Source organism: Dasypus novemcinctus, chromosome 10, assembly GCF_030445035.2.
Source record: "Dasypus novemcinctus isolate mDasNov1 chromosome 10, mDasNov1.1.hap2, whole genome shotgun sequence".
Taxonomy (NCBI): Eukaryota; Metazoa; Chordata; class Mammalia; order Cingulata; family Dasypodidae; genus Dasypus; species Dasypus novemcinctus.
The window spans coordinates 96,608,938-96,629,049 of NC_080682.1; the positions used below are offsets into that span (position 1 = coordinate 96,608,938).

Genomic DNA, 20,112 nt, shown 5'->3' on the forward strand with positions numbered 1-20,112 from the left:
TGTTGACTGGTGCTACTTGTAATGGAATTGGAACATCTGTACATGATAGAGGGCAATGCACTATGAACCTATTTCTCCCCTAACGGTGATTGAGAAGTACTTTGAAATGTTTTGAAATCTAACCCGTTTATCTGTCTTGGAAAGGAGATCAGGAAGAACACGAGGGCTTCTTTCATGGCTACCCAAAGCACAGGTTCTTGACCTGCACAGAAAATATAGTCCTTCATCTAACCATCCCTGATAGCCTTGAGAAGGCAGGTCACATTGAAGCTGGTATCTGCCCATTCGTGGGTTGCTGGCCCTGTTTTGGCTGGGAAAGACTGACTTGTAAAAGTCATCTCTGGTGAGCCCTTCCTCCCAGAAATTGCCCATCAGGCAAAAACAGCTTAAAAATGTATGAGAAAGAATACAAGAAAACTCTCTCGGGCAAAGTCTTGCTAGCTTTATCATCTAGGGAGTGCAAAGTCTGTCTCATGTAAAATGGTAGGAACAATCAAAGTCTTGCAAACAGGGGAACTGCAAAATGACTAACAAGTAAATAACAAGAGCAAGAATCAGGATCAGAAAGATAGGAAACACCCTGCACACTACATTCGCTTTGTGCAGACTATTCTGAGAGGAAAGCAAAAGTTCAAGAAAATCTCTGTCTTATCAAAAGCTGGTTAGAAAATTTAAAAAAAGACAACTCAGGGAATAAATCCCAGAGATAACAGCTTAAAATATTAAAATGTCAGTGTGCAAACAAGCATACAATACAAAGAAAGAAGCAGGGAATTATGGCCAATCCAAAGGAAGAGGATAAAATTGCAGAATGTGGATATACTAAACAAAACATCTAAAAAATATTATCATTGTTCAAGGAGATGAAGGGAAATATAGAGAAAGAACTAACAGATATCAGGAAAACAATGAATGAACAATATGAGAATCTCAGCAAAGAGAATTTTTTTAAAAGTATCCTAATAGAACTATTGGAGTTGAAGCCCCTAATAGCTGAAATGAAAAATTACCAGAAGGGTTTCAAGAGCAGGTTGGAGCTGGCAGAAGAAAGAATAAAGGCAACACACTTAAAATGAGTCAGGTGGAGGACCAGAAAAAAAATTATAAAAATTGAAAATAGCCTAAGATATCTCAGAGACACCATTAACCAAACCAGTGTTTACATTTGGGGAGTCTGAAAGGAGAAGGAAGAGAGAAAGGAGCTGAAGCAATATTCAGAGTCATAATGACAGAGCATTTCCCAAAAGGAGCAAAAAAATGTGAATATGAATATCCAAGAAGCCCATAGAATATCAAACAGGAAAAACATGAAGAAAAATTACAGTCATATGTTGATCGAGCCATTGAATGCAAAGGAAAGGAAATATTTCTGGAGTCCAGCATTTGAGGGTGACAATGGATTCCGTGTGTTTGAAAGTACTGCCATTGCCTACTATGTGAGCAATGAGGATCCTCAGGGGAGTACTCTAGAGGCAGCAGTCCAGGTGCTGAAATTGGTGAGCTTTACCGACAGCGACATAGTGCCCCAAGCCAGTACTTGGGTGTTTCCAACCTTGTGCACCACGCACCACAGCAAGCAGACCACAGACAACCCAAAGGAGGAAGTGAGGTGAATTCTAGGGCTGCCAGAAGCTCACTTGAAGACAAGGACTTATCTGGTGGGTGAATGTGTAACACTGGCTGACATCACAGTTGTCTGCTCCACAGACAGGTCCTTGACTTCCTAATCCAATTGCTGGTTCCTCATTGCATATAAGCAGCCCCGGTTCCGGGAAGTGTTTGGGGGAGGTGAAACTCTGTGAGACCCACCCAGTTTGATGCTAAGAAATTTGTGTATAGCCTTAAATGGACACCTCATGGAAATAGTGGAAAGGCCCATGGGAGGTAAAGCAGAAATCCCAGGGTGAGCAGAAAGAGGAGAAAAAGGTGGCAACCCCTGCTTCTGAGGATATGAATAAATGTGAGCAGGTACTGCCTACAGAGCCAAAGGCCAAAGACCCCTTTATTCCCCTACCCAAGAGTATCTCTGTGTTGGAAGTATTCCAAATAAGACACACTTTCTGGGACATTGCCCTATTCTTGGAGAGCACGCTGATAAAGATAGCTAGTGCCTATGGTATTCTGAGTACACTTCCCAGAAGAGCTCACCCAGACACCATGATCTACCCCTACATCACTGGAATGTTCCAGTGATTGGAAAATCTGAGGAAGAATGCCACTGAGGGTGCCATCCTCTTGGGAACCAACAATAGCAGCTCTATTTCTGGAGAATCGATCTTCCAAGACCAGGAACTTACTTTTCCTCCAACACCAAATTGCCAGGCGGATTATGAATGATGCACATGACAAAAGCTGGATCCTGGCAGTGAGGAGAAGAAGACAGTTGTCCATGAGTACTTTTCCTGAGAGGGGGCCTTCCAACTTTAGAGCAAAGCCTTCAATCAGGGCAAGATCTTCAAGTGAACTTCATTTGCCCTCATCTATCTGACTGCACCTGCCCTTCAGGAAAAAGTGAGTTATTAAAGGAAACTGAACAATGAAAGAAAAGAAGATAGTGTTTTGAAATAAGTAAGGTGTTTAAAGAAAAAAACTGCCAGCCAAGAATTTTGTATCCAGTTAGACTTTCCTTTAAAAAATTGAGGAAATGAAGACATTCACAGGTGAACAAAATCTGAGGGAGTTCTTCACCACTAGAACTTCCCTACAAGCAGAATGAAAGGAAAGAACACTTGATAGTGGTTCAATGTGGCAATAAGAAATAAAAACATTCAGTAAAGGAAACCATTCAGATAATTATAAATGCCAGTATTATTGTAGTGCATTACTTGGTATTTAATTCAACTTCTTACTTCCTACAAGTGCTAAAATGCAAATGCATTCCATCATGCTCAGAGAAAGTCCTATATAATTTCAATCTTTAAAAACTTCTGAGTTCTGTCTTGTGACCCAATAATTAGTCTATCCTGGAGAAGGATCTGTGAGCACCTGAAAAGAATGCACATCTTGCTGTTTTGGGGTGTAATGCTCTAAAAAATGTCTGTCAAGTCTGTTTATTTAACATGTTATTCCAGCTCTCTCTGACCTTACTTATCCTCTATTCTATTCATTGCTGAGAATGGTGTATTGTATTCTCCAAAAGTATTGTAGAGATGTTTATTTCTTCCTTTGGTTTTACCAGTTTGCCTCATGTATTTTGGGGGACCAGGTTACATGCATAAATATTTATTATTGTTACACCTTCTGAGTGAATTGTTCATGTCATTGATCTGTAATAAACTTATTCATCTCTTATGACATATTTGCACTTAAAATCTATTATGTCCAATGTTAGTATTATCACTTGTGGCAGTTTGGGATTATTTTATGAATTCCAAAAAGAAAATGATTATGTGTTTAAACCGATATGGGGGAACAGATGTGGCTAATGCAATTTAGTACCCACTTCCCATATGGGAGTCCCTGTGTTTAGTTCTTGGTGCCTGCTAAAAACAAATAAAAAACAGCAAGCAAACAAACAAAAACCAAAAACCAGCTCAGGGGAGCTGATGTGGTTCAGTGATTGAGCACCAGCTTCTCACATACGAGGTCCTGGGTCCAATCCCTGGTCAAGAACCTCAAAAATAAAAAAAGCTAATTTGTAATTTGTTCCTTTAGGTGTGTTACACTTTGATTGCTTTAAATTCAGTTGAGGGTTCTTTGATCAGAAACTTTGATAAGACAATTAGGACTTTTGAGTGGACTATGTCAGTGACAGGTGGGTTTCTTCCCTCTGGTTGGATCTGGTATAAATGAAGACAAAGATAGAAACAGACACAGACACAGACAAAGGAAGCTGCTTGTGAGAGAAAGGACAACAGTGTCACCCACAGCTGAAGTACAGGGAAAGAATCCCCTGAGAGACTCAAAGAGCTGAGGCCCAGGGAATGATTTGCCATATGACTGATTGCTTATTGCTGAACTTTGGAAGAAGACGTAGCTGCTGAGAATGAGAGAAGAGGCCTGATAAGAGACAAACCCTACAACAGGTTTGCCTATAGTGGCAGAAAGGTGGAGACCTCAGCAGAGATTCATGGCCTTCTTGCTTCATCACATGGCAGCTGGTTTTGGTAAGAAAGCACCTCTTAAAGTATCTTGAGTAGGACTTTCCATGGCTTTGGAACTGTTAGTTTTACCCCAAATAAATCCTCCTTATAAAAGCCAACATATTTCTGGAACATTGTATCATCAGTCTTTTAGCAAATGAAAACAGAAATTGGTACTAGGAGAGTGAGGTCATGCTGCTTGTAATTACCAAAAACCCTGGAAGAGTTTTATAAATGAGTAAGGGGTAATTTTTGGAGGAATTAATTGTGAGATTCTTTAGAGAAAATGCCTAGATTTATTTGGTAGAAATATGGACTGTATGGTTAAAAACACTACTCCATTTCTTTTTGCGTTACTCTTTGCATGGAATATTTTTTCCAACCATTCATATTCAGCCTGATTATGTCCTTGTGTATAAGGTGGAACAGCATAAAAATGGCTCATATTTTTTCATTCCTTCTGTCAGTCTATGTCTTTTCATTATGGAGCTCAGGCCATTAAGGTTCAATGGCATTACTGCAAAGGCATTACTTCTTTTGTCCATTTTAACATTTGGCTTTCCATTCTCTTATCTTACTATTAGCTGTCTTTTTACCTGTTTAGTTAACCTTAACCTTACTAATAATCTTTATTTCTACACTATTCTCCAATTCTCTTGCCATTGTGGTTTACTTTCAGGCTGTAGCACTCCCTTTAGTATCTCTTGTAAATCCAGACCTTTGGTAACAAATGCTCTCGTTTTTGTTTATCTCTGAAGATATTAAAATAACCCTCATTTTTTAAAAATTGAAGACTTATTTTTGGATTACTTTCAATATCATCCAATTTATACCTTTACTGGCAAAGTTGCAATAGAAAATAATTTTTTAAACAAATCAGTTTTTGATACATATTAATTAAGTATTCAAATCATCCAACGTGCACAATCAATGTATATGCTATAATCAAATAGTTTGCATTCATCACTGCAATCATTATTAGAGCATTTTCATTATTTCAATAAAAATAATAAACAAAAAATGGACATTCAAACCAACAAGGAATTCTGCATCTCTCAATCTATGTTTCCTCTGCTATACATTGCTGTTTCAGGCTATTCTTACACAAGTATTTGTTTATTAAGCAGTTTTATTGAAATATATCCATATACCATATGAACTGTTCAAAGGACATAATCAATGGCTTTAAGTAAAATCATGTTATGCATTCATCATCTCAAAAATTTTAGAACAATTTCATTACTCCAAAATGATGGATTCTATACCCCTTAGCATTCCCTCCTCAGCCCTAACATAACCACTAATCTAATTTCACCTTTTTAAATTGATTAATATTTACATTTTATATAAATGAATTAATACAATATGTAGTATTCTGTGTCTGGTCTCCTTAGTACAATGGGTGTTGTGGGGTTTTTTTTGTCTGATATTAACATTTAGTAGTACTAACCTACATTTTTCATCTTCAAAGACAAATGGTCTTATATATGCAATTTTACCCATATTTATATTTCATACAATATATTTATATTTCACATAATATAGTTAGTTCATAATAGGGCAATCGCACAGTGTTTGTCCTTTTGTGTATGGCTTGCTTCACTCAACATAATGTCCTCCAGATTCATCCATGTTGTTATATGCTTCATGACTTCATTTTTTCTTACTGCTACATAATATTCCATCATGTGTATACTCCACAATTTCTTTATCCATTCATCAGTTGATGGACACCTGTGTTTTTTCCACCTTTTGGCTATTGTGAATAATGCTGCTATGAACATTGGTGAGCAGATGTCTATTCATGTCACTGCTTTCAGATTCTCTTGGTATATACCTAGCAATAGTATGCCGGGTAGCATGACAATTCTATTTGCAACTTCCTTAGGAACTGCCAAACAGTCTTCTACAATGGTTGTACCATTCTATATTCCCACCAACAGTGAATAAGCATTCCTATCTCTACACATCTTCTCCAACACTTAGAGTTTTCTGAATTTTTAATAGTAGCCAGTCTCACTGGTGTAGAATGATATTATATCTCATTGTAGTTTTGATTTGCATTTCCTTAATCACTACTTATGTTGAACATTTTTTTTCATGTTTTTCTGCACCATTTGTGTTTCTTCTTTGGACATTTGTCTTTTCAAGTCTTTTCCCCATTTTTTAATTGGACACTTGGTCTTTTTATTGTTAGATTTTATGGTTTTCTTATATATCATGGATAGTAAACCATTATCAGTTATGTGCAGCACTTGGATTATAGTTTACATTGTAAATTACATTCTCTCCCAGTCCATTCAGTGGATTATGGCAGGATATATAATGTCCTGCATCTGTCCATGCAATATCTTTTAGGACAACTCCAAGAACTGAAAATGCCCCTACATCACATCTATTCTTCCCTCTCCCTGCCCTCAGCAACTACTGTGGCCATTATCTCCATGTCAATGATACAATTTCTTTCATTGCTAGAGTCACATTAGTTCTATAATAGAATACCAGTAAGTCCACTCTAATCCATATTTTATTCCTCCATTCTGTGGACCCTAAGATGGTGATGTCCTTTCCACATCTAAGTTGAGAGTGGGCTTAGATCCCACATGACTGATGGATGCGATTCTCTTGCTTAGAGTTGAAGGTACTCTCAGTTCCCTGGTGTGGTGGTTGACCATCTTCACCTCCTTGTAAGCTGACCTGGGTAAGTCCAGATCTGGCTAAGTCAGCAGAGTTGCAACACCTAATGTAACAAAAATTTTATATTAAAAAAATATAAGAGGTTCCCATATACCCCCACACCTCATCCCACCTCCACTCCTCCCACATTGATAACCTCTTGTATCATTGTGGAATATTTTATTCCCAATCCATAAGATTCTGGGATGGTAATGCTGACTCCACCTCTAATTGAGAGGGGGCTCTGATCCCAGATGGCTGTTGGATGGAACTTAATTAATTGCAGTGGTAGATTTTCAGTTCCTTGGTATGGTGGTGGCCATTCTCACCTCCTTTGAAAATGAAGGTTATTAGTCTACATCACATTTTCCTTTACATTAGAGGCTACACAAGATACTCACAGGAATGTCCCAAGAATGGTGGATGGGAGTGTCATTAATGCAGTAAAGTTAAAATGTAATATGTAGACATGATTCCCCATTTCCATAGTCTTCAAACAAGTGATGTCAGTACAGAAACCCTGAATTTGTTGATGGCTATAAATGAAGAAAAGACAAAGCTTGTCTTTGTGTATCAGTCTTGGGCTGATAAGGAAATCAGAAAGTGCTGTAAAAAAATTTGACTATCTAAGTCTTTCTCAGCCCATCCCAACAATAAATACTCCTACTTGGTATTAGATCTCTTTGAAAATGCCCAGGAAGTTGATAAACATTGAATATCAAGTACTGTTTCTTGGAGATGCTCTCAAATATTCTTTCTATAAAATGTGTTGACACCAATTACTTCTATGACTAAGGTGTGGGAAAAGTAGTTATGGTTTCACATTTTTTCTCTGTATTTGTTTTGTGACCTTAGCCAAGTGAACTACTTCTGTGTACAATACCTACCCTGTCCAACAAAAGTATTTAAAGGATTATATGAAGTAATTAAAGGTTAAAATGCAGTGGAAAAAGATATATCAGGATTCTCTTTGGAATGGACTTTGTAGAATGACTTGACTTGAAAAGGCATAATCTTTTCACTCTCCAGTCAAGGGAGAGATGTCAGAAGATATCCCTAAGAATTCCTTGAAAGGAAACTTTTATGCTGCATCCCTTACTTGCTTTATATTTCTGTCTCAACTTTCATGCCTGGTCTATTTTTTTTTTTTTTTCTTTTGCATCAACTAGTATGGTACCTCCTCTTTCTCTTTATGCTTACAGATTCACAGGGATATCCACCATGGTGTGAAGGGTGACTTTGCCAAATGTGAGGTGTGTTTGCTACTTAGTGCCTACTGTGAAGCCATTGCCTCATTCTTATTAACAACAACAACAACAAAACACATTAAAAAGACTCATTCTGATTAGAATTGAGTTGGGAGATGATGGAATTGTTCAACTCCTTGAGGATTTGAGACCTTCCAATTGTATGCTTCAAACAGTTGGGGAGTTGGATGCTATCCATTTTGGTGAAGGAGCAAATTCTGTTTTGAAATGGTTTAGAAAGTAAAAGATAATGATAAACTCTGTTACCTGACAACAATCTCAAAAAAAGATTATAGTCTCCCAAACTGAGACATTAAGAATGTATTTGAGGGAAGCAGACTTGGCCCAGTGGATTGGGCATCCATCTACCACATGGGAGGTCCACAGTTCAAACCCCAGGCCTCCTTGACCCATGTGGAGCTGGCCCATGGGCAATTCTGATGCATGCAAGGAGTGCCATGCAGGGGTGCCCCCCACGTAGGTGAGCCCCACACGCAAGGAGTGCACCCCATAAGGACAGCCACCCAGCGCGAAAGAAAGTGCAGCCTGCCCAGGAATGGCACTGCATACCTGAAGAGTTGACGCAGCAAGATGACACAACAAAAAGAAACACAGATTCCCGTGCCACTAACAACAACAGAAGTGGACAAAGAAAAATGAACATGCAGCAAATGGACACAGAAAACAGACAACTGGGGCAGGAGGAGGTGGGGGGAAGGGGAGAGAAATAAATAAAAATAAATCTTAAAAAAATAATGTATTGGAGGTGCTTAGAATAGAATACAATAATGGACAAATGGTGAAAGTTGGTATTAGTAGTTATACTTGATAATAGAATAAAAATTATACTGTGTTTAAATATGTCCTCTTATTTCTTGACTTTCCCTGTTTTGAATGTATTCTTCATTACTAGAGAAGGAAAAAAGGCCAATATGCAGCTCACCATTTTGTGGCTTCAAATTCAAGGTCATTAAAATCCTTATTGTAAAACCAGAATTTCCTTTATGTATTATTTATTTATTGCCACATAACAAATTACCAAAATTATAGGACTAGAAACACACAATTACTATGTGAAGTGTGTGTTCTCAGAAAACCCCAGCTGGTGATTGGTAGTAATCCCTTGGTGCCAGGGAAGCTCATCCCCAGGAGTCACATCCTAAGCTGCGGGGAAGGTAATGCATTTACGTGCTGAGTTTGACTTTGAGAGTAAACAAATATGAGCAACATGGAGGCTCTCAGGAAGTATCTTTTAGGCACCCTGCAGCTTTAGGCCTAGTGGAAATTTCAAGCACACAGGCTCATAAGCATAGTAGTCATCAGTATCAAGGGTTCACCATTGGACCATCCTACTTCCCTGGTCTTTGCACTTGCACTTGGGGGATTCTTGCTGTTCCGTTGGGGAATGTGACAGAGCTCCCCTGGCTAGGAACTCATCACTCCCTCAGTTGTTGTTTGTACCCATACCTACTATGACAATACCCAAAGAATTTCAGAACATTTTTATATACCCTATATACTTGCCCTGCAGAACTCCCTCCCAACCATGTGCACTCCATCAATAACACCCCAAACCAGTTTTCCTCCCCTACCATAATTGAACCCCTCGTGATACAAGACTTCTTCAAAAATGAAGCCTAATGTATTGCCAAATTCAATTCATAGGAAAATGAAATAGTAATGATAGGATTAAAGATTAGAAATAGAATACATACTAATTTAGCAAAACTAAAATAAAGTGAAAAAATTGGGGTAGTAAAAATTGAAAATTATCATAAAACTTTGTTTTCGAAATTTTGTCTTTCATTATTGTAACAGGTTTTGCCCTTCATGTACAGTGGCAAGGCAATCTCTTTCATTCCTTCCTCAGTTTCTACATCTTTTTTTTTTTTTATTTTTAATTTTGTCTTCAAAAACGTTTTAGATCACAGTAAAGTCACATATACCATATAGGGGACTCTCATATATCCAACGTCAAACCCTTTCCCTTCATCCTCAGCAATGATCTTTTTACATGTTCACGTTACATTTGCTGCAGCTAATGTACAGATACTGAAATACACCTGCTAACCACGGTTCCATTTTGGTTTACATTATGATTTATATTTTATACAGCACACGTTTCTAAATTTTAGCTGCACTATGGTTTCCATTATGGTTTACATTTTAGACTATGCACTTTTATAAAGTTTTGGTGAAATTTAACATGTCCTATATCCATCATTGTATGATCTTGTGAAATAATTCCATTGCCCTTCAGTTACCCCTACTTCCCTCTATTCTATTCCTCTCTTCCCCTCCCCTCAGGGCCCATAGTGACAACCAAGCTGCACAGCTTGAAGGACGAGATTCATATATACTTGCAACAATGCTGAGGGCTTGACACACTATACTGTTTTCACCCATTGGGAGCCATCAACGCTCTTGAGAGACACCTTTCTCTCTGTTTGAAAACATCAGGTCTCCCCAGGTTAGAGGCACCCTTTCCCACTCTTTATATGGGTCTCCATCAAATGATATAGCACACTGTGACAAAATGAGCACTCACACACTCCCTAGAAACCTGCCCTTGTACTAGATGTCCACCCAGGAAGCATCTTAAATAGGTAACCCTTCCTTATTATATTTTCTAAAGAGTTTTCTCAATATTGTAGTTTTTTAAAAAGATTTATTTATTTATTTATTTCTCTCCCCTCCCACCCCCATCCCAGTTGTCTGTTCTCTGTGTCTCTTTGCTGTGTCTTCTTCTTTTGTCCACTTTTGTTGTTGTCAGCACAAAGGAATCTGTGTTTCTTTTTGTTGTGTCACCTTGTTGTGTCAGTTCTCCATGTGTGCAGTGCCATTCCTGGGCAGGCTGAACTTTCTTTCATGTTGGGTGGCTCTCCCTATAGAGTGCACTCCTTGAACATGAGGCTCCTCTACGCGGGAGACAATCCTGCGTGGCACGGCACTTGTTGCGCGCATCAGCACTGTACATGGGCCAGCTTCACGCAGATCAAGGAGGTCCGGGGTTTGAACCTTGGACTTCCCATGTGGTAGACAGACACCCTAGCCACTGGGCCAAGTTTGCTTCCCAACATTGTAGTTTTAACCACATATCCAACAACCTCCCATGGCCACCTGCTCTCCCCAACCCTCCCCCCAATTCCTTGGATATCTGACCAATCCTCCCAACCTTAGCTCTGCTCCTGGCCTCCTGATCCTCCCCAGGCTGGTCCCTCAGCAGCTTTTGGTTCCTTCTCCAATGATTTTGTGAGAGAGCTGAGCCTTGTCTGCATAATCCAACACCATCTTCCCAATATCACCCTCAGTTTTGAAGAATAGTTTGGCCAGATAAAGAATTCTTTGCGGCAGTTTCTATTTTTCAGTACTTTAAATTTATTATACCACTGTCCTCTCACCCCCATGTTTTATGATTAGTGATAGAATCTTAGTCTTATTGACATTCCCTTTTCTATGACACATTGCTTTATTCTTGCTGCTTTCAGAATCCTCTGTCCCTGGCATTTGACATTCAGAGTGTAGGTATTTCAGTGTAGATCTGTTCAGATTTATTTTCTGGGGTGCATTGTCCTTGGGTATTTATATTTATGACTTTCATAAGAATTAGGTAGTTTTCAGTCTTTAGTTCCTCAAATATTCTGTCCCTTTTCTGTTCTCCTCTCCTTCTGAGACACCCATAATGCATACATTTGTGCATTATATTTTGTCATTCAATTCCCTGAGACCCTGTTCCATCTTATCCATTCTTTTCCTGTTCTTTTCTCCTATCTTTTTAAGTGCAGATGCACTGTCTTCCAATTCAATAATCTTGTTCTCCACCAATTCAAATCTGCTGTTATATGCCTTTAATGCATATTCAATATCATCCATTGTGTCTTTCATTCCCATTAACTCTTCTAATTTTATTTGCAGGATTTCAAATTTTTCTTTATGCTCACCCAGTCTCATTTTAATATCATTTATCTCTTTAGCCTTATTTTCCTTCAAATATTTGAATTGATTTAGGAAATTCATGTGAATATGGTTGAATAGTTGTCTTAAATACTGTGTCTTGTCAGGATTTTAGATTTGATCCCATTGCTGGACCCTATCTTCCTGTCTCATGGTAGGGCTTATAATTTTTTGCTGATGTTTAGGCACCTGAGTATGTTGGTTGTTGTCGCGGGTTGTCGGGGCGCTCGTCGCTAGGGACGGGTCGTCACAAGCCCAGTCCGGGCTGAGCAGCAGAGTGCGTATGCCCACCTCAGCACGGCGGCAGGGGTAAGCAGGCAGAGTTTTAGTCACACAGACACAACGTCACACAGACACAACGTCACACAGACACAACTTACAGTCACACAGACACTCCAGCAGCCAGGGCGGCGTGAAATGAGACTCTGGAGACAGCTTAATGGACAAAAGCAAGTCCGTTTATTGTAAAGGGGGAGGCTGTTTTATACTTTTTTTTGAAGGATCGTGCAAGAGGTTGATTGGATGATATTGAGTGAAGTGAGATGCACGTCAGAGCTCTAGTGCTGGTTGCCGTGCCCTTATTGGGTCTGTGCTCACTTGGTTTTAGTTGCCTTTTCCTGGAAATGGGCTGGTTTCCAGTATATGCTGAGTCATTGCCCCAGGCGCTCTTTCACGCCGCCATTTGCCTCAGGAGCCATTTTGTTGTTTTGTTTCCTTTTGGTGCATTCTGATAGGAACTTTTCAGTGAGGGGAATTCCCACAGTTGGTGAATTTACTCTGACAATCTTTCTCTGTTATCTAATGATTTTGTTTCGTAGCTCTGCTTTGATTATTGGATCAACTTACTCTAAATCTTTTAAATTACCCAGCGTAAGCTATCAAAATAGCAGGGTCAGACCAGATCTGCGAGGGACTGGGACATAAGAGGATCCAAAAAGTTTGTTTGTTTTTTTCTTACTTCTTTAAGATTCCTAGACGGCCATAAGAAGGTGGTCTTCAGTGAACTTTTCCACTGAGTTGTCTCTTTCAAACTCTACTCACTGATACCTCTGGTCTGTCCATAGGCAAGATTTGAAACAGGCTCTTCTGGCCAAACTCACTGCAGAGAAACCACTCTCCACCCTCCACTAGTCTCCCTCCTCCCAGGGAGGACAATGTCCACTCCCCACTCAGTTGGCTGAATTGAGCCATGGATTTTACCCAGATTGTGTCTTGATGATAGAGGTAGTGACATTCCTAATCACAGGGGTGTGTAACTCACAGGTTTTTATGGTCCCTCTTGATCCCCCTGTTCCCCACCCCTGCCTTGGATAATGTGTGGTACTCTCCTGGTCTGCAGACCTCCAAAGCAGATCCCTCCAACAGCTTTTTGTCCATCCTCCATTGTTTTTGTAAGAGATTTGAGCCCTGAGCCTTCCTCCAATGCCACTTCTTGGAAGTCTAGACTTTAATATTTAATAGCACAATTGATCAGGGTACAAGACGTTCAAGAAAATGGAGGAAAAAATCACTCAGAAGACTAACAATAGAGAATATGACAAAAATGCCCATATATATATAAACTGTGTACTCATAGTAATTGAGAAAAAGTCATTCCATCTTCTCTTGGCTTGTAAAAAAGGTGTCCCCAGTTTCAATGTAAATTAGCAATCTATAAATCTTCTCTGTGGCAGGTATCTTGTTTTCATCTTCCAGTTCTTCTGTCCCAGGTTGTTTCATGATGTCTGCAATGTCTTCCTCCAGATCATCAGTGTGACTACTCATGTCATCAATTCTTCCAATTATCTGGTCAGACATTGCCTGGAACTTATCTTGCATTTGTTGCAGGAGTGAGAATTAAAGTCCTGCATGATCTTGGGGTCATTCTGGGCTATCTCTTCAGTTCTCAGCTTGGCAGTGAAGTTTCAGGCCATCACCTACAATCTTATTTTTCACTTTTATTCTTGCAACATATACCCAAACTAAAATTGCCCTTTGAACAAAACTCAAATATATAATTTATTAATATGAATTATAATCACAATGTTATGCAATTGTCATCACCATTAATACCAAAATTCTTCCATCACTCCAAACAGAAATTCTGTATCGAACACTAATTTCCTATTCCCTCCCCACACATTTTCTCCTGAAAAACTGCACTCTAGTTTCTGACTCTATGAATATGCTTATAATAACTATATCCTATCAGTGAGATAATACAATATTTTTTGTTTAGTGTCTGGCTTATTTCACAGAACATTATGTGTTCAAGCTTCATCCACATTGTTGCATGCACTAGAACTTCATACCTTTTTATGGCAGAACAGTATGTCATTGCATGTATATACCACATTTGTTCTTCCATTCACCTGTTGTTGGACATTGGGTTTGCTACCATCTTTTGGCACTTGTGAATAATGCCCCTAATAACAATGATGTGCAAATATCTTTTTGAGTCCCTGCTTTCAATAGTTTTAGGTATATGCTTAGAAGTAGGATGGCAGGGGCATATTAGTCAGCCAAAGGGGTGCTGATGCAAAGTACCAGAAATTGGTTGGTTTTTATAAAGGGTATTTATTCAGGGTAGGAGCTTATCGATACCAGGCCATAAATCATAAGTTACTTCCCTCACCAAAGTCTATTTTCATGTGTTGGAGAAAGATGGCTGCCAACATCTGTGAGGATTCAGGCTTCCTGAGTTCCTCCTTTCCTGGGGCTTGCTTCTCTGTCCTCTTTGTGCTTATTTCCTGGGGCTCCAGCTTAAGGCTTCAGCATTACACTCTAACATCAAAACCCTTAACTCTATCCTTTGCCATGCCTTTTATCTGTGAGTCCCCTTTGGTGGGTGGGGACTCAATGCCCTACTGGTACAAGAGATTTACATAATTACTTAATCAAGTAATCCTATGAATCCAATATAGTCTAATATGCCCAGAGGAGAAAATCAGTTTACAAACATAATCCAATATTTCTTTTTGGAATTCATCAATAATATCAAACTGCTATAAGGGGCATATGAAAAATCTGATCTTTCTGAGGGCCTGCCAAACTATTTTATACAGCATCTGCAATATTTTACATTCCCAACATAAAGAAATGCATTTTTCTATTTAGTCACATCTTCTCCTTTCTTTTTGTTCATAGCAGCCATTCTATTGGGTGTGAAATGGTATTGCCTTGTGGCATTGATTGAATTTCCCAAATGGCTAATGATGTTGACCATCTATTCGTGTGCTTCTTGACTATTTTTATATCTTGTTTGGAGAAATGTTGATTCAAATGTTTTGCCTATTTTCCAATTGCTTCTCTCTTTCTTATTGAGTTGCAGGATTTCCTTATATATTCTGGATATTAAACTTTATTGAATATGTGATTTCCAGACCAATGGTGATTTTCTCCCATTATATAGGTTGTCTTTCTACTTTCATCCCACAGGTGTTAAAATATTTGGGTATTTTTATGTCCCTACTATACAATATTCTAAGCAAATGGCCATAGATCCAATTCTAGAAGTAATGGTGGACTCTTCACTGTGCACACTTGCTGAGATACTATAATTCCTTTTTTTCTGGGCAATTCAACCTCTTCTTTGCTCAATGAGTGCCAAGACAAAAAACCGGTTGAAATCTAAAAATAGTCAAGGTGTTGGGACAGTTATTCTTTGTCATCATGATCATTCATTCTAATTATATTAGAGGATACATATTGAGTAACACTATTGTTGACTGCCCAGTATTTGGCTCCTTGGGGCACTATGTTATATTCTGTCCATCTCTATGTGAGACTCTCCTGGCTTCCCCAATGTGCTTTCACTTCATTATATTATTATGTCCACCTGTCCCTGATGGGTTAACACTAGCAGCTAGGCTTATTTTCAAGGTCCTATCATTACTATGCAGTGTACATCTGCATCAACTCTGCATATAAAATCCCAGCAGTTCGGTCATTTCAACATTATTTGGGATGAGCCATCATGTTGCTAGATTCAAGAAGTCACCATAGTTGTGTTTTCTTCATTTTCTTAGATCCTTGCCAGTACCTTAAATTATGATACTCTGAGGATAATCTAAGTTCAATAAACTCTCTTTCTTCCAATCATATACACTGTACCTTTGGAAGCAAGAATTTATTAGCCTATCTAAACCTTTGATATGCTCTTCTGATACTTTTCTCATTGGTCATCTCTCCAGATCCACATTATGAATGCTGCCATTATTACTGATGATAAAAATTCACATATAAAATTTCTTCAAAAATTCCATAGTAATAGAATTTTGGGAGGCATATTTCCCTAAACTAATATAAATATAATTGGGTCATCAACTTTGCCCTTCATTATTCTTTATTTCTCAAAGCAGTTTTTAATTTGTGAAGAGAAAGATCCTATTTCCTACCACAAAACACACATAAAATAAAAGCAAACAGGCTAAACATTTTAAGAAATCATTCAAAAAAATTTTACTCAAATTCTATGCTTAATAACATAATGTAATTAATATAAGCCTATATTTAAATAAGATAATATCCACACCATTAGGACTTAGTTGTATAAAATTCACTTGAGAGGTATGGATTAAGATCCTAGTTTAGAGAAAGAAATATTATATGTAATAAGATTGAGTTTTTATATTTCTGATAGAGATGTAGAAGAAAATATCCACGTGAGTTTTAACATGAATATAAGAATCATACTGACAGGAAAACAATTAAAATACATTTTACCCAGGGATGGACTCTGGGGAACTTCTCTTAATAACATTGTCTCAACAAGTAGGATTCTCAAGGAAAAAGCTCAGAGGGATTCAGATATAGGCTGGTAAATACACACATGTACACACACAGGCACACCCACATACAAAGGCAGATATATTATTGCCTGACCTACTATCTGTAGTGGGAAACTAGTTATCTCTTTTGGTGTTAATTGAATTTCCAAGAAAGGGATGGATTCCAAAAGGTAATTATTATCCCTTGAATTATTTCCTCTTTTAAGTTTGGTTATATAACCAGTTAGACAAAGACTGGTAGAAGGATATTTCCTCTTGAGCCTTTGGCTCACTAACCCTTTCTAAAGGTGTAAATTTCTCTCTGAATCACCAGATTTCCAAAATCAGGAACGGAAATGTTAAATATAAGCAATAGGTTCTCAGTATACAGGTAATGGGATACCTTGCTATTATTTTAGGAAGAATTCTTGGGATTTTGTTTGGGCTACTTGTAACCTTCAAATGCTTCCTGATTTTTTGCAGCCAGCAGCCATGGATTGAGACCATCTATTTGGTGTTTAAATATACCCAAGAAAATGTTGGGTTGTCAGCTGAGGAATGCTATTAATAACCAATATTCAAAAGAGGATTCTATGTACCAGATTGGGTTTGAAATGCTTGATATGAATTATCTAATGGAATCCTCAGCTTCCTTATGTAATAAATATTGTTATTGTTATTTTTTTTATCAGTAATTGATAGGAATAAAGGCTTGGCCAGAAAATTTAATTAAGTTGCCCAAAAAGCCAAAAATATTGAGATCAAGATGATGTTGTACTTTTTATTTTCATATACTGATATGGATAATTAAAGAAATCAATAGTACGTTTGGCAAAATTTATGGAATACACATTTTCTTTTATCTACTTAGTTAAATTCTCAGTCCTATACTTAATAGCTGTTTCTGGAGAGGCACTTTGCTTCTCTAAGTCAAATACCTCAAATGAAAAATCAGCATAAAATAAATTTTTACATAAAGATTCATAAATTTTATGAAAGGATCTTGTAAAATGTTAAAATTCTAGGGACCCAGTACTATTTTTTTCATCAATGTTATCACATTATAAATTATATCTTCTTGAGAAAGGAAAGCTATTTTGCTGAGATTTAGAAAATGCTCCCTTGCAACCAATTCTCCACAATACAACAAAGAATTATCTTTTAAAAATATGAATGTAATCATACCATTGACCATCCCCAGGCACATACACACATACATACCATCAAAATTAATATCCTCAGGTTTATTTGGAAATGATATAAAACTTCTTTTGAAATACCTTATCTCTCCAGCCTTCTTTCATGTTACCACTCAAGCCAAGCTGTTCTGCAAATTATTATAGGTCCCAAAATGTATCATCGTTTTTTTTGTCTCTTTTTTCCAAGTGCTTTTCTTCCTTTCTGGTATACTCTTTTCCCACCACACAACCTTCGGTGGGTATTTCCTACATATCTGTAGGATCTCAGCTTGAAAATTTCCTCCCAGAAATGTTTCATTTTGAACCATACATTTGCTGCTATAGCATTAGTGAAATTTACAGTAATTTATTCCAATTTGTATTTTGACTAGATAGTAGTGATGGACATTTTGTGGGCAAATTTTTATATGCAATTCATTTAAAAAGCTGTAAATTCCACTTTTTAGAACCACATGGGAAAGAAGATTAAAAGATCACTTATTTCATCCCACATCATTTTTTTTAAATGAAACTGAATTTCAGAAAGTAGAACAATATAGCTAACATCATGTGCTAAGGTGAAAGGTAGAACTAGAATACAGATTCCACAGAACTCAGTCTTATTTTATGGTCTGCACTAAGATTTTAGTTGAATAGAAAAAAAATAGAGAAAACTGGAACAAATTTTATCCTAACAGGTTTTATCCTAATATGGCTCTGGGCTTGCGTTTTGGTAGAAACAGATTTTAATTTAATCAGGGTGAGATTAAAGATATCAACTCTGCATGGATGACATTCAAATCTTTCCTTTGTTTCTGCAACTCAATTTTCTTAATGGACATGAAGACAGATAATAAGTGCTAAGAATAAGGGAGAGGTTTTCCACTCCCTACCTATTCCTCTAGATTTTAATCTCCCACCTAGTATTAGGTTGTCCTCTCAGAGCAACTGTGACCACATTTTATATTGAAAACCAAATCAACTTCAGAGATACTGCATATATATGACATTTCATGCCTTGATTAAATTAGTTATGTATGGGAAATTATCATTTATAATTGATATGTTTCATATTATGATTTCTTGTATAAAATTTTAATAAAACCTCTATGTTTTGCTTTGATTCTAGCTTTGAAAAAGTAATGAAAGGCATTTATTTAGTACTCACCATAAGCTCATGAATATATTTAATTCATTTTAAAGGGTAATGGTGATGATATGCTAATCCATACTCTCCTTCTCTAGGGATACATGACTATTGCTTCTGTATTCCAAATAAGACATGATGGTCCTTTACAACGGCAGTGCCTACAGACCCTTCCTACTGACTGGGTTCCCTGGCCTGGAGGCCTCCCATCCAGTGATCTCCATTTTGTTTTGTGTCCTGTACCTCATTGCCCTTATAGGGAATAGTGCCATTTTAGTAGTTATCCGGATGGAAGAATCACTTCATGCACCCATGTACCTTTTTCTCTCCATGTTGGCTGCAAGTGACCTCGGACTCTGTGTTGCCACACTGCCTACACTGCTCAAGCTTTTCTGGTTCAATGTCCGTGAAATAAACTTTGATGCCTGCCTTATTCAGATGTTCTTCATCCATGTTTTCTCTCTAATGGAATCAGGTATCCTGTTCACCATGGCTTTCGATCGCTATGTGGCAATCTCCAACCCACTCAGATACACTATGATTTTGACTAATGCCACCATTGCCAAGATAGGTGTGGGACTTGTGATAAGGGCTGTGGCTGCCATCTTACCAGGACCATTTCTCATTAAGCAAATGAAGTTTTGTAAATCCAATGTGCTCTCCCACTCATACTGCCTGCACCCAGATATCATCAAGCTTTCCTGTTCTGACCGCCGCATCAGTAGCATATGTGGCCTCATCATCATTCTCATCACCTTTGGCATGGACTCTGTGCTCATCCTCCTCTCTTATTTCAAGATCCTGACCACTGTGCTACACATTGCCTCACAGGAAGAACAATTCAAGGCCCTCAACACTTGCGTCTCCCACATCTGTGCTGTGCTGCTGGTCTATGTCCCTATGCTGGGGGTGTCCATTATTCATCGCTTTGGGAAGCATGTTCCTCCTGTGGTGCACATTATCATGGGCTACGTGTACCTGTTAGTCCCTCCTGTTCTCAACCCCGTTGTGTACTGCATTAAGACCCAGGAGATACGCACCCGTATTTTGGGTAATCTACTGAAAATGTTACAGAGATGA

The 20,112-nt window shown here is 38.1% G+C and overlaps 1 protein-coding gene and 1 pseudogene across 1 annotated transcript; both read left to right on the plus strand.

Moving 5' to 3' along the window:
* The first annotated feature begins 1,307 nt into the window (after positions 1-1,307).
* Positions 1,308-2,463, plus strand: LOC101434471 (elongation factor 1-gamma-like; annotated as a pseudogene).
* Positions 2,464-19,170: 16,707 nt separating this feature from the next.
* On the plus strand, positions 19,171-20,112 carry LOC101433613 (olfactory receptor 51I2-like). The gene has a single exon (XM_004480097.2). It carries the CDS (start codon positions 19,171-19,173, stop codon positions 20,110-20,112), a length of 942 nt encoding a protein of 313 aa, XP_004480154.1.